This window comes from Suncus etruscus, chromosome 14, assembly GCF_024139225.1.
Source record: "Suncus etruscus isolate mSunEtr1 chromosome 14, mSunEtr1.pri.cur, whole genome shotgun sequence".
Lineage (NCBI taxonomy): Eukaryota > Metazoa > Chordata > Mammalia > Eulipotyphla > Soricidae > Suncus > Suncus etruscus.
In genome coordinates this window covers 78,712,472-78,728,013 of record NC_064861.1, presented here as the reverse complement: position 1 = coordinate 78,728,013, position 15,542 = coordinate 78,712,472, and the positions used below count along the sequence as shown (strand labels likewise).

General features: G+C 41.4%; 1 protein-coding gene across 1 annotated transcript in view; it reads right to left on the bottom strand.

Moving 5' to 3' along the window:
• Positions 1–15,542, bottom strand: part of TDRD12 (tudor domain containing 12) — an 84,580-nt gene that overhangs the window by 46,235 nt on the left and 22,803 nt on the right. Inside the window, 7 exon segments of the mRNA XM_049787445.1 lie at positions 897–1,004; positions 1,871–1,931; positions 3,719–3,799; positions 5,200–5,276; positions 6,458–6,555; positions 13,271–13,351; positions 14,461–14,653. Of these exon segments, the coding sequence (XP_049643402.1) occupies positions 897–1,004; positions 1,871–1,931; positions 3,719–3,799; positions 5,200–5,276; positions 6,458–6,555; positions 13,271–13,351; positions 14,461–14,653 (699 nt within the window).

The following is a 15,542-nucleotide window of genomic DNA, read 5'->3' as shown; positions in this document are numbered from 1 at the left end:
GCCAATCCAGGACCAAAGGTGGTTGGTTCGAATCCTGGTGTCCCATATGGTCCCCCGTGCCTGCCAGGAGCTATTTCTGAGCAGACAGCCAGGAGTAACCCCTGACATCGCCGGGTGTGGCCCAAAAAACCAAAAAAAAAAAAAAAAAAAAGAAAAGAAAAATGCCCTACCACTGTGCTACTATTCTGGCCCTTCAGGAGTGATTCTTGAGTGCAGAACCCATAAGCATCAACAAGTATGCACCCCATAAACAAAACAAAAAAAAATCATCAAACTTTTTTTGTATTAGGAAAAAAATAACTATACAGGTCTGATCAATTTATTAAGTGAAGCAATAGATCCATAAAGTGATTTTGAGAAGATGCTAAGAAGGGCCAAAGAGAAAGATCAATGGGCTGAGTACATACTCTGTTTGTAGGAGACCTGGATTTTTTTTTTTTTTTTTTTTTTTGGTTTTTGGGCCACACCCGTTTGACGCTCAGGGGTTACTCCTGGCTATGTGCTCAGAAATCGCTCCTGGCTTAGGGGGACCATATGGGACGCCGGGGGATCGAACCGCGGTCCTTCCTTGGCTAGCGCTTGCAAGGCAGACACCTTACCTCCAGCGCCACCTACCCGGCCCCGAGACCTGGATTTTATCCCTAGCACCACATGGTCTGGAGCACCATGAGTACAGACCTGGAAGTTGTCTGCAGGCATGGCTGGGTATGGACTCAATAAACACCCAAAACAAGTAAGTGCTAAGAAGTATGTTTCAAACTGTCCTGGTAATTTATTTTTCTAAGCACATTTGAAAAGTTATTTAGAAAAGCACTTAGGGGTCTTCCCACAAAAGAATTATTCACTTAGAGAAGGTGAACTTGCCTTCTATTTTACTTGTAGGGCACTGATCTTACCTTTTTCAGGTGTGGAGAAAGCGGCAACACGTCATTGGATAAGCAAGGCTCCACCTTATTTCGGAGTACCACCAAGGACTGCTGCATGCCTGATTTCAACTTCTGCAACTAAGAGAACACAATGCTGGACTCCTCTGCCCAGAGACACATGGTTTCAACAAGTTAGAGAAATGATGAAAATATAAGGGTTTGATATCAATAGGAAAACCTAAGCATTTCTGGGAATGGAATTCAGCTTTAAAGCAAACTGTACATGAGGCCATAAGCTAGATCCCTGGTATAGCAGGGGGAAAATAATGACAAAAAACCCACCTTTGCATATCTGCTTATCATAAATCCACCAAAATAACAAAATAAAAGGAAGATTACCTAGAGCCCTAATTGTAAAAGAACAATTTCTGTAAAGCAGAGACTCAATAGAAAATCTCTAAATGGAAGTCTTTGGGTAGATTTTTCCCATTTAAGGAACTTCTTTTTAGCGGGGGAGGGGGAAGGAATGTTTATTAAGGAGAAAACATGTAGATAGAGAATAAAGACAATTTTTTTTCAGACAGAGAATAAAGGAAGGGAAAAGAGAGAGGTGTACAAAAGAAGAGAAAAGAGAGGTGAGGGTAGAGGGATGGGAAAAGAATGAAGTTTTGTGTGCAGGCAGCCCAAACCCACACAACCAAAACTGGAGACTCCGACTGGTTCCAGATTGGTCATCAGGGATAAGGGAATTCCCTTCTAATCCCAAATCTATAAGGAGGAAGAGAGGGATTTAACAAGTGCTACATGTTTGCTTTTTGAACTTTTAATTTTGGGCCACACCCAGCAGCACTGACTCTGCACTCAGAAATCACTCTCAACAGGCTTGGGATGGGTGGGGACCATATGGGATGTCAGGGATCTAACCCAGGTCGGCTGTGGACAAGGCCCCATTGTGCTATAGATCCAACCCCATTTTTTTAAACTTTTTCTAGGGCAGTAAATACCTGCTGCAAATCAGAGATTCCACCAGCTTTCAAAGGATCAGGATTCAAAAACTGCAATAATCTGTAAAATGGATAAAAGGGCAATTCAAAGAAAGGGTAAATATGTTGTTTAGCACACTTATTTTCACATTTTCTTAGAAGTGTTATGATAAACTATACTACAGCAAGGCATGATAGCTACAAAATGACTGCTTGTTGTGCTCTGTCTTGTCTGGTGCAATCAGAGAGCCATGGCAGGCATGTCTGTCTGTGTTCTCCCACCACACCGGGGCAGGGCTCATGGAGGGGACACAGCACAGCAGTGTCAGGATCACTTGCTCTAGACAAGATGAAAGACTACAACATTCCCAGCTCCTCTTTTTTTTTTGTTTGTTTTTTCGGGCCACACCCGTTTGATGCTCAGGGGTTACTCCTGGCTAAGCGCTCAGAAATTGCCCTTGGCTTGGGGGGACCATATGGGACGCAGGGGGATCGAACCACGGTCCTGATCCTTGTCTAGCGCTTGCAAGGCAGACACCTTACCTCTAGCGCCACCTCGCCGGCCCCACCAGCTCCCCTTTTATTTCTAACAAACCCTCCAATGTCCCCTTCCTCTATTGTTTAGTTTTCAACCATTTGTATTCCCTGGAACCTACAGTGGATGGAGAGAATAATTGATAATTTCATCCAGGGGTTTCTAAGTAAATGGTATTTAGCCAAAGAAAATACAACTTAGTTAAAAAAAAAAAAAAGATGGTGGTGGTGGTTGAACAGACTATATTACAAGAGTAGTATTTTATCACATTTTATAAAATGAATAAAAATAAATTATATACCTGAGTAATGCAAGGACAATAGCTATTTTCCTTCTTTTGTAACAATAAAATATTCAGGGTATGCCGAGAGGTTTCTGGGCATGTGCATTAGGCACCCCAAGATCCGTGAGCTCATTGGCAGTTCCTTGAATGTCCCAAGGAGTCCCTTCTGTGTATAAGGACATAACAGCCAATGTAGAAAGCTAGCAGCTGAGTATCCTGTCCTCCTCCTAGGACAAACAGTGGCTATAGCCTGGCCTACCTCCTTTTTTTTAATTCTTCATCAATCGACTTCAGAACCATATGGACTCTATGACCCTACTTGTAATGTAGGAGTGTTTTTAGACTGATATAAGGAATCAGAAAAACTGATAAAGAAACATTGTGTGGATTAAAGTATAATATAAAATTATTATTCTATTAACAAATTACATAAGGATGCTTTGTCAATCTGGCTAGAGACACCTCCCCCCCCCCAAAAAAAAAAACCAAACCAAAAAACCCCAAAGTTCTATACTATCTATACATGATTAGTTTTAGTTGTAAAAGCAAACACTAACCCCTCTAAAAATCAATAGTTCCAAAGATCAATTACACTTATCTGCTTCATAAAATTGTTCATTTGTACAAGAAGATCATAATAAGGTATAAAATGATGGAATAAAGATTTAACCAGAAAAATCCCATACTAAAAAACATTGAGGAAAACAAACATCAAAGTATACACACAGGGGAGATTGCATGTATGATTTTTTTTCTTTTTGCTCCACACCGGTGTGCTCAGAGATTACTCCTGTCTCTGAGCTCAGAAATTGCTTCTGGAAGGCTCGGGGGACCATATGGAATGCTGGGAACTAATCCGGGTCCATCCCGGTAGGCTGCATGCAAAGCAAATGTACTACCACTCTGCTATTGCTCTGGCCCAGCATGTATGATCTTTTAGTAAGAACACAGTTCTGAAATTAGTGACAAAATCATATGTGAATGTTTCCTATTACAATTCTATGATAATCATTTTGATAAAAAGAAATGTAGTCCAAGAAACAAATCCTACTTCACACAGCCATTCTTCTCATTGTATTCTTTCTTCTCAGCCAATCTGAAGGATTTCTCATTTGGCTTCTGACATGATGTACTAGAAATAAAAATCAATTCATTAAAACATCAACACACGTACCCAAATGCAGATGTGTTCTTATTTTCCTGGAGAAAATCTTAAAAGTGCCACTGAGGGTGACCTGCTTGTATACACCCGGGGACACTCCTAGCCTACTGAGTGTGGAATTCACTGACGGGTTGTGGTTATAAAGACACCTTTTGCCTCCCTCTCCTAATAATTTCAACCAGAAACCCTGCACAAAGTAACAAAACTTGAGGTAGGATGGGGTGTAAGAGAAGTCAGAAACAACCAGGACTGTGTTGGAGATTTCCTGGTTTTGACTCTCCTCTCTCTATGGGTTGGGGAGACCTAACTATGAAGTAGATACAAACATCCCAAGGCCTGAGAGGAGCACAGTCATTTACAAGCCTTAGAAACGATGAGGAAACTGTGTGGAAATCACAATTAATTTTATTTTTCGCTTCTTCCTTCCTGGACCTGCCAACTCGGCCAAAGCCAGTTCTGACCCTTGAGCCAGCCACTACACATTGGCACTACAGTGCAGTCATCTAAAATGAAAATCTTTCCCTTCCCCCAGAGGAAACCTGTGGTCTAAAGATTATGGAGCAGTCTCGTGTTCCTTTTGCTTTTCTCTTGTGAACTTGCTGCTACACTTCACAAGAAGCACCAATCTTACAGTAGTGTCCAGCCATCTCTTTAAAAGAACCCACCAGGAGTAGAAGCAGCTAGAAAATGATGGATGTGAGGGAAGTTCTGGGAAAAGAAGAAAGCCAGCATGGAGGGCGATACTGTATTTCTACAGATGACCCAACCCAAGTCCCAGTTTCACCCAAAGTTGACCATATTCAGAACAGACCCAGAGTAGCTAACAAAACTAAACTAATATAAGTGCCATAGGAAATGAGGCAAAATTTAAAATATAAATAGAATTGTTAGCCTCTTTCATGTTTGTTTTATTTTTATTCAATACCTAGTGATGCTTCGAGGTTGCTCCTGGCTCTACACTCAAATTCACTTCTAACAGTGCTCGAGGGACCATATTCCATTATGGAATGCTGGGAATTAAATCTGGGTGAGCTGCATGCAAGGCAAGTGCCCTTATTGCTATACTATTGCTACAGCCCCCAGTTACTAACCTCTTGTTAAAACAAGTAACAATAAATATCAACATTCTCCAGAAAATTTTAACTGAAATCAGTCTCACACATGCTAAATACCTAGCAAATGTCAATATTACTTGATATACAAAAAAACTGGGACAATTAGATCATCATGAGAAAGTGAAATTGGAAGACGTCTCACCCAGGATGTCTCATAATTGAGAAAAACAAATACTTTAAACACAGCAACTGTACATACACAGAACACTAAGTGTATGGGTCTTGGTCAACCAGCACTGACTTCTCAGATCATACCTTGGGGCTGATAAATCCGGCTCAGCATAAATGGTTATGCCTCTCTTTGTTGGCCAGTTCACTGAAGATTCAACACACTGTAAAGAAAATTTTTAGAGAGCATGCATGCTACAAGATATGCATTTTTGGGTTTTTTTTTTTTTTTTTTTTGGTTTTTGGGTCACACCCGGCAGCGCTCAGAGGTTACTCCTGGCTCTTTGCTCAGAAATCACTCATGGCAGGCTCGGGGGCCAGATGGGATGCCGGGATTCGAACCACCGACCTTCTGCATTAAGGTAAATGCCTTACCCCATGTTTTCTCTTCGGCACCAAGATATGCATTCTTTTTTTTTTTTTTTTTTTTTTTTTTGGTTTTTGGGCCACACCCGGTGACGCTCAGGGGTTACTCCTGGCTATGCGCTCAGAAGTCGCTCCTGGCTTGGGGGACCATATGGGACGCCGGGGGATCGAACCGCGGTCCGTCTCCTAGGCTAGCGTAGGTAAGGCAGGCACCTTACCTCCAGCGCCACCGCCCGGCCCCAAGATATGCATTCTTAAGGAACAAAACTTCCGGGCCCAGAGAGATAGCACAGTGGTGTTTGCCTTGCAAGCAGCCGATCCAGGACCAAAGGTGGTTGGTTCAAATCCCGTGTCCCATATGGTCCCCCGTGCCTGCCAGGAGCTATTTCTGAGCAGACAGCCAGGAGTAACCCCTGAGCACCGCCGGGTGTGATGCAAAAACCAAAAAAAAAAAAAGGAACAAAACTTCCATGGATATCAGTATTATAAACAACCATTTTAGACATCTTCCAGTGCACAGATATGGAAAGATGAAGAAGTAGAAGATGGGGGGAGTATGCCATAACTACTATGCACAGTGTTCAGACCAGCAGGCTGCTGGCATTCAGGAAGCTGTACTTGAAATGTTCTGTGATTACTTTCATCTATATTCTCAAAGGCACTAGAGAATAGTGACTGAACACAGAACACTAAGACTAAAGTAAAGACTGAGACTAAACTTTTAGTGATTCCAGCATGCCAACTCTTGGTATAATGAGAATCATCATTGTGGTGTCGTTACATGGTTGAGAACAAGGGCTTAGGAAGTTGGAACTGATTTGTTCTTTTGAAACTGAGCAAACAGGAAAACCTGTACTTTGTCCAAATACAGTCAAAGATTTCTAATAGAAAACATAATTTTGGTTTTCCTATCAACTCTTAAGAAATTTCAAAAAACATTATATACATTTAATATTTATGTAATGTTTAAAAATACCACCTTGTTTACATCTTCCAAAGGAATGCATTGTTGTTCCTCGTCAAGTGTCTTTTTAGGTAAATTTCTCAATGAATCTGTATTGTTTTTCAGAGTCTGATCTGTAAGATAAAAATAGCAATTAGAAAACCTATCTTAGGGCCCAGAGAGATAGCACAGCGGCGTTTGCCTTGCAAGCAGCCGATCCAGGACCAAAGGTGGTTGGTTCGAATCCCGGTGTCCCATATGGTCCCCCGTGCCTGCCAGGAGCTATTTCTGAGCAGACAGCCAGGAGTAACCCCTGAGCACCGCTGGGAGTGGCCCAAAAACAAAAACAAAAACAAAAACAAAAAAACCTATCTTAGGGGCCGGAGCAGTGGCTCAAGTGGTAGGGTGTTTGCCTTGAACGCGCTAACCTAGGACGGTCCATGGTTCAATCCACCAGTGTTTCATATGGTCCCCCAAATCAGGAGCTATTTCTGAGTGCATAGCCAGGAGTAGCCCCTGAGCGTCACTGGGTGTGGCCCCAAAACGAAACAAACCCTCCCCCCCCAAAAAAAAATTTATTTTAGCATTAACAGCAAAATCCTAAAAAAGATAATGAAACAAACACCATCATAAAGTCTTTCCATCTGGTATTATGGAATAAAGCTCAATATTAAGCTCTATTTGAAAGAGTTAAAATTTAAATGATTATTTCAATCTTTATTTAGACAGAAAATGCTTTCAAAATTCTCTTAGTGGCATACTAACAATTAAAAACAATTTATTTGGGCCAAAGCAATAGTACAGTGAGTATAATCCTGGCACCATACAGGTCCCCATAAGCCCCGCCACGAGTTTTTCCTGGTTTGGTGTGTGGCCCAAATTTTAAAAACCAAAATTTAAAAATAAATTGCTTCCCAATCTGAATTTATAATTTCCCAAAAGAATCACAACATGCTGACCAAACTCAAGACTACCTTCACAGTGACTTGGCTACTTCCAGCACTGAATAGAGGGATCATCCCTGTATTCTTTCCCATGACCTGGGTGGACTTGTCACAGTAGCACTGATTTCAAGAGTGAGTTTACAAACTTGCCCTGTGCCTAGAACCTGCTCTTTGGATGCTCGCTTTTGAAGCTTCAACGTTCAGATGGCAAAAATATACTCCAGGAAGGTGCCAACCATGGAATGCCAGACATTATAGAATAGAAACAAACCCTGCTCTTGCTCTGCCCATTCTCAGCACAGAACCCAGGAGGAAAACTGGGACAATGATGGACATCAGTCACACCGGTGGTGGTATTGGTGTTGGAACACTGACTTCCTGAATTCCTGAAATAACTGAATTTTGTAAATCATGGTGTTTAAATTAAAAAAAATTACTAGGTCTCCATTAGGTCAGTGGTTCCCAGAGCAGGGTTTGCTGCTGGCCCAGCAGCAACTGTCTCTCTCCATGCCTTACAGTTGGGCAGAGCTGGTTACCACATGTTCATGACCCAGAGCTGCTCCTCTTGTGCTGTTTCAAATCCTCCCTAGCGATAGCAGTGGGTCTTCTTTCTTCCACTGAAAAGCTGCATATTTATGTTTGCATGAGCATAAATTTTTATCATGAAAAATAAATTACTTGGGGGGCCAGTGAGAAACTATATTGGTCAAAGTGCTTGCCTTGCATGTGTAGACCCCAGTTCAGTCCTTGGCGCCATTTATGGTCCCTTGAGCCCTGCCAGGAATGGCTCCTGAGCACATAGCTAGGAATAAGCTTTGAGCAAAGTAGTGTGTTCCAAATACCCTTTCTATCCCTCTCCCACCCAATTTTATTTGGAGAGAAAGAAAAAGAAACTGAACCCAGAATAATTCATGAACTTCCTCAATTTATGCATGTATGTTTGGGGGTTGGTTACCACCCTATAATAGCATTATTGGATGGTTTTATCCTATCCACGTCTGAAACACATTTATTGTATCTGCCAGGCATCAACACTTCAACACTTATTCCTAGCACTCTTCCATGAGTACAGTCATGGTAAAATCATCTAAAACACCCAATACATCATGAATGTTCACAACCTCATATTGCTGACTACATCCTGTCATTCGATTGCAGGCATTTCCCTTGAAAGACAGGATCCAACAGCCCAACCAATGGGATCAGGGAGATGCAACAAAGGAATAGGATATGTCTTGCATGCTTGAGAGCCTGAGCTTAGTCCCTGACACTGCATGCACATGTACATACACATATACACCATGACTCCTGAAACCCCTAAGGGGCCCCCGATATTAAAAAGAAAAAAGGGAGCCGGAATGGTGGTGCAGCAGTAGTGCATTTGCCTTGCAAGTTGCTAACCTAGGACAGACTGAGGTTCCATCCCCTGGTGTCCCATATGGTCCCTAAGCCAGGAGTAATTTCTGAGAACATAGCCAGGAGTAACCCAAGTGTCACTGGGTGTGGCCCAAAAACCAAAAACCAAAAAAACCCCCACCTAATATCAATTATATATTGCTATAAGGAACACCACTTTTAAGTGTAAAGACAAGTTAATTAAAATTAAAGCTTACAAAGACCCCTGTAATGCTTTCAAAGTTTTGTCATTGTAATTATTAAAATAAAAACTATTATTGATGAAATGAACATAAACTCCATGAAAGCAGACACTTTTTGTTTCCCTCCCTAATGAATTTCTAGAGCACAAATAGGAACTTTCTGAATGACTGAGGAAGGAATGTATCCCAGAAAGTCTGAGAGCTGTCAGAGACAGGCAACATATAGAACTGATAAAATTAGAAAAATATAAATCAATATAGTTATTTAATATTTTTAAGAAAACTACCTAAAATAGCTAAGGGAAAAAAAGTTTACTTGTAGAAACCAGCTTGGGTGAGGAAAAAAAATTTACTTTTCATTCTAACCCATCTGTACTATATGATTATTTAACAAATGTAACCAGGTGTCACCCTTTAATTTTTAAATAATGTAATTTCAAGACCAGAGAGAAATTCCAATGGGCTGAGGAGGCAGGAGGTCCAGGTTTGATCCCCAGGACTGCATGATCCCCTGAGCACCACTGGGAGTAACCCCTAAGTACTTCCAGGTATGAACCAAATAAGATGCTTTCAAGAGAAGAACCTAAAGTTAATTAAAAAATACCTGAAATAGCTCTTCACAATGAGTCTAAGGGAAAGAAAATCTTCACTTGGATAAATAACATTTAATGATCTTGGTTTTTCTACCTGATAATCTAGTCACACATCACATTAGCTATTTTTGTTTATCATTAATCTTTTCTTAAAATAAAAAATGCACAGGGAACTGAGAGATAAAACAGCAACCCCCAGCATTTCATATGGTCCTCTGAGCCACCTAGAGAGATCCCTGAGAGGATATAGGAATTAAACCCTGAGCACCTGCCAGGTGAGGCCCAAACAAACAAACAAACAAAAACATGCCCCCCCACTTTTTTTTTTATCAATACTGATTGTTGGGGTCGGCGAGGTGGCGCTAGAGGTAAGGTGTCTGCCTTGCAAGCGCTAGCCAAGGAAGGACCGTGGTTGGATCCCCCAGTGTTCCATATGGTCCCCCCAAGCCAGGGGCAATTTCTGAGTGCTTAGCCAGTAGTAACCCCTGAGCATCAAACGGGTGTGGCCTGAAAAACCAAAAAAAAAAAAAATACTGATTGTAAAAAAAGAAAAAGCCTGGAAACAACTGTGGTACAGGAATTACTGCTATTTAAAATAATAATGATATAATCATGTGCCAGAAGACAGGCAATGGTAAACACAATGACATAAGAGACTGGTATTTTTCCCTGTTCCAAAGACAATGGAAGAAAGACAAAGAGATTGGGGCTGGAGAGAGAGCACAGCAGTAGGGCATTTGCCTTGCACGCAGCTGATCCAGGATGAATGGTGGTTCGAATCCTGACATCCCATATGATCCTAAGCGTGCCAGGAGCAATTTCTGAGTGCATACCCAGGAATAACCCGAGTGCTGCCAGGTGTGACCCAAAAACCAAACCCCCAAAAAATTAAATAAATAATAAAATAATAAAATAATAAAATAAAATAAAATAAAATAAAATAGGGGCCAGCAAGGTGGCGCTAGAGGTAAGGTGTCTGCCTTACAAGCGCTAGACAAGGAAAGATCGTGACTGCGGTTCGATCCCCCGGCGTTCTATATGGTCCCCCCAAGCCAAGGGCAATTTCTGAGTGCTTAGCCAGGAGTAACCCCTGGGCATCAAACGGGTGTGGCCTGAAAAACAAAAACAAAAACAAAAAATACAAACAAAAAAAATAAAATAAATAAAATAAAAAAATAAAATAAAATAAAGACAGACAAGGGTCCAGAGAGATAGCACAGAAGTAGGGTGCTTTCCTTGCACACAGCCAATTCAAGACAGAAGGTGGTTCATCGGCATCCATATGGTTCCCCATGCCTACCGAGAGTGATTTCTGAGTGCAGAGCCAAGAGTAACTCCTGAGCACCACCGGGTGTGACCCCCCTCAAAAAAAAAAAAAGAAAGAAAGAAAGAAAAAGGCAAAATAGAAATAACATATTCCCAGAGGATTTTCAGCAGAAATCTTCTTGCTCTATGCTCAGAAATCGCTCCTGGCAGGCTCGGGGGACCATATGGGATGCTGGGATTCAAACCATCGTCCTTCTGCATGCGAGGCAAATGCCTTACCTCCATGCTATCTATCCGGCCCCAACAGAAATCTTCTTAAGAGGGCCCTGACACCGGGTGGTGGCACTGGAGGTAAGCCTTGCCTGCGCTAGCCTAGGACGGACCGACCGCGGTTCTATCCCCCGGCGTCCCATATGGTCCCCCAAGCCAGGAGTGACTTCTGAGCGCATAGCCAGGAGTAACCCCTGAGCGTCACCGGGTGTGGCCCAAAAACAAAACAAAAAAAAAAGAGGGCCCTGACAGCAGGCAGAGACATGGGGGTGGAGGGACAGCACAGCCAGTGGAGCATTTGCCTTGCATGCAGCCAACCCAGATTCAATCCCCAACATCCCATATGGTCCCCTAAGCCTGCCAGGAGAGAATTCAGAGTACAGAGCCAGGAGTAACCCCTGAGTGCCGCTGGGTGTGGCCCAAAAACAAAAATAAAAAACAAATAAGAGGAGAGAGAAACAATGTGTACCAAAAGCTACCATGGGCCAGATAATATGCCAGGCAGATCTGTACTAGAAAGGCCCTTGTAACCAATTCAAAGGGATGGGAAGATCCTCTACACGGTCACAGAGGCAGGTGTGAGACTGATACTCCACAACAACGATATCAGAGCCCATATCCTTAACCCACATTATGCTCAATAATTTGATCTAGAGAGGAATCCAGCCATATATTAAATAAAAAGTACAATGAAGGGGCTGGAGTGATCGTATAGTGGGGATGACATTTTTTTGTCCTTTATGTGGCTAACCCAGTTCAATCCCCAGCAATTCTTATGGTCCCCTGAGCACCACCAGGAATAATTTGCTAAGTAACTTCTGAACACTATCGGTATGGCCCAAAACAAAAACAAAAAGTACACTGAAGAGGTACATATTGTAAAATATCATTTCTGTAAATTAAGTTTTTAACTTAATTTAATTTAACTTAATTTAATGTACATCCTCACATATAGACATCTTTGGAAAGACTCAACTTTTAGTAAGTAGAAAAGTATTTTAAAAAATAGGCAAGTCGATTATATCTTTCTAATGAACAGTATTACCAGGTTATCAAAAATAGTTGTAAGTATAGAAAAAACTTTAACTGACTACAACATTGACTCAGATGCATTTTTTTTTTTTTACCATACCTGGCAGTGCTCAGGGGTTACTCCTGGCTCTGTACTCAGAAATTGCTCCTGGCAGGCTCGGGGGACTATACGGGATGCCAAAGATCAAACCCGGATTGGCCCCGAGTTGGCTGTGTGCTAGGCAAATGCCCTAGTGCAGTGGTCAGCAAGCCTAGGCTCGGGAGCCACATGCGGCTCTTTACACTTTTTCATGCGGCTCTTCTGTGTGCCGGGCGGCCGCTCCAGGAGTCAGGACTCTGCTCCTAGCCTCTGTCAGTGCACGTCCTGTGTGGCTCTCAAAATAAATTTCAATCGTGGTTTTGGCGAGATTTGACTCAGTTGAAAAAAAAGGTTGCCCACCACTGCCCTAGAGCTATGCTATCAATCCAGCCTCAGGTGAATTTTCTATGGATATATCTAGATACATAAATTATCACACTCTATCACACTCAACAATCCCAAAATAGAAACAAAGTAAGAGGAACTTCTACAACAGTGCACCAAACAACGAATAGATCATCAGTTTATTAACACTGGTTCGTGAGCACCCAATTGTTATACATGGTCCAGAGTGATAGTATAGTGGGGAAGAGTACTTCCCTTGCATGCAGTCAAGGTGGGTTTAATCCCTGGCACCCCTTATTGCCCCCTGAGCCTTCTAGGAATGATCCCTGAGCACTGCTGGTATGGCCCAAAAACCAAACCAAAACAAACAAGCTACTGAATACGAGTGCCAAACAATTAACTATTTTGCAGATATGGAATTTAAAAGTAGGTATTTCTGTCATCAAAAGTGTGTTTTTCTTATTTTTATGTACCCTACTACTTAAAATAAAAATATATCCACCTGAGGACAAATAATCCCCAAACTGTGGCTGGTTCACAATTCTACACTTGAACAAGTGTTTAGCATGTTTTTACATTACAAAATCCTCTAAGCATGAATCAAAAATTTAACCTCCCATTAAATTAAGGAAAGAAGGCTGAATTCCCCATAGTCTTTCCAACCAACCTCACAGCCTTTTAGTAGCTCAAATTCTCCAATGGAATAATATGGGAGGGCTTACCCGGGACTGTGACAGTGGGTCCTTTGTTCACATTATTGAGCCATGAACGTGGGAGAGACTGTGCCAGAAAAGTTAACTCACCTGACAGAAGAATACATTTTAGATTAGGGAAAGAAATAAAAGCCAAAATACAATAGAAATTCCTTTACTCTGGCTTTTGCTCTAAGGTTCATGGAGAAGACATGTTCCTTCCATGAAATGATGAGAAGGGACTATTAAATTGGAAGGGAGTACTGAAGGTAGTTTCTGCCACCCACAACTGACTCTTCTCCTATCTTTATGCTAAGAAATAACTCTTTTTAAATGTCAAACATAAAATCTTGGGGCTAGAGAGATAGCAAATCAGGTAGGGTATTTGCCTTACACGTGGCTGATTCGGGTTAGATCCCCGGCATCCCATATTGTCTCCTGAGCCTGTCAGGAGTGATTTCTGAGTGCAGAGTCAGGAGTGCAATTGGGTGTGGCCCAAAGACAATCAATCAATCAAACAAAAAATAAAATAAACCCCAAACATCTAACGTCTTGTCTTGGAAATATCTTTAAATTGCAAACAGATGGAATTTTGAAAATTTAACTCTATATTAATAAGAAATTAAGAAATGTATTTTTCCCTTTTTGTGTTTTTGGGCCCACATCATTGGAGTTCAATAATCACTCTTAGAGAGGCACTGGGGACCATATGGGATGTCGGGGATTGAACCCAGGTTGGATTTGTGCAAGACAAAATGCCCTACCTACTGTGTTATTGTTCTGGGCCAAAAATAGTATTTTTCTGTCTCATAAAAGTAAACTGTAACAGGGCTGGAGAGACAAACAGTACAGCAGGTAGGGTGCACTGGCTGACCTAGACTCAATCCTTAGCATTCCATATGATCCTCTCCAAGCACCACCAGGAGTAATTCCTGAGTGCAAAGCCAAGAGTAACCCCTGAGCATCACTGTCTGTGGCCTCTAAACAAAAAAGCTTAAGCAGTTTTCAGATCTCAAAACACATCCCAAATTCAGTAGGATTAAAACAAAAATATTAAACTGAGCTGTCTGTCTCCATATAGGAAGAAATCTGAAGTCTGTATAGCAGACTATCCTACACTATTATTTTTAAAAATCAGAGATTAATAATAATAATAATAATAATAATAATAATAATAATAATAATAATAATAAAGAATTGGAGAAGAGGGGTCCACTCACTTTTCATTTCTTGACAATTTGTTCTTTGCAAAAACATTGGCCAGAGAGTAAGTGCTGGGTTGAGTTTACTGGAAAATGATGCTGAGTTTATATTCATTCTTGGTTTCTCCAAACAATCAAGGCTTTTTTTATTTTCCATGGGTGATACGTAATAAGCAAAATTCTTTGCAACCAGGTTGTCATTAACACATACCTGTTCAATTTAAGACATTTCATGATTGAGAAAACAAACAAGTGCCTATTCAGATTACTATCTCAAACTTGATACTGAATAACAGTCTTCAGAAAAATTATTTTATATAGGAACATAAATGGTTAGGAAGCCAGGTACCTCTTGATCTTTTCTGATAGTAAACAAGATCCTGCTGACCAACTGGTAAAAATAAAAGGTTTTGTATAAATAGTAAGAAATATCTTCTTTAAGCCACTGAAAAGCTAATAAGACTTTGCTATACAAAGATGCTGGCAAAAGTATAGGCAAGATACAAATCATTATAGGTCACTGAGATAGTTCAAAGGATAGAGTGCATGCCCTGCCCACAGGAGACCCTCATTCTATTCCTGGTACCCCATGGTTCCCTGAGCACCACTTAGGATACCCTCCGTCCTCCTCTTTATGTATATGGAGATAGTCATGTTATCCAAAATTCACAAAATCCTCCATTTACAAAAACTTCATCATGGTCCCAGAGATCTTAATGAATATATCAAATATGATACCTGGACTATCAGTAGTATACATAAAAAGATACTAAGCATACTGAGCTATGAGAAAAGCAAATTTAAAACCTCAACAAGATACCACCACATATCAACCAGAATCAGTGCTGAGGTGGGTGGAAGGACTGGACATTCCCACAGTGCTGAGACAATCAGGAAATGGCCAAGCACTGTGGGAATTAATACGTGATTTTTTTTTTTTTTGGTTTTGGGCCACACCCGGTGGTGCTCAGGGGTTACTCCTGGCTGTCTGCTCAGAAATAGCTCCTGGCAGGCACGGGGGACCATACGGGACACCGGGATTCAAACCAACCACCTTTGGTCCTGGATCGGCTGCTTGCAAGGCAAACGCCGCTGTGCTA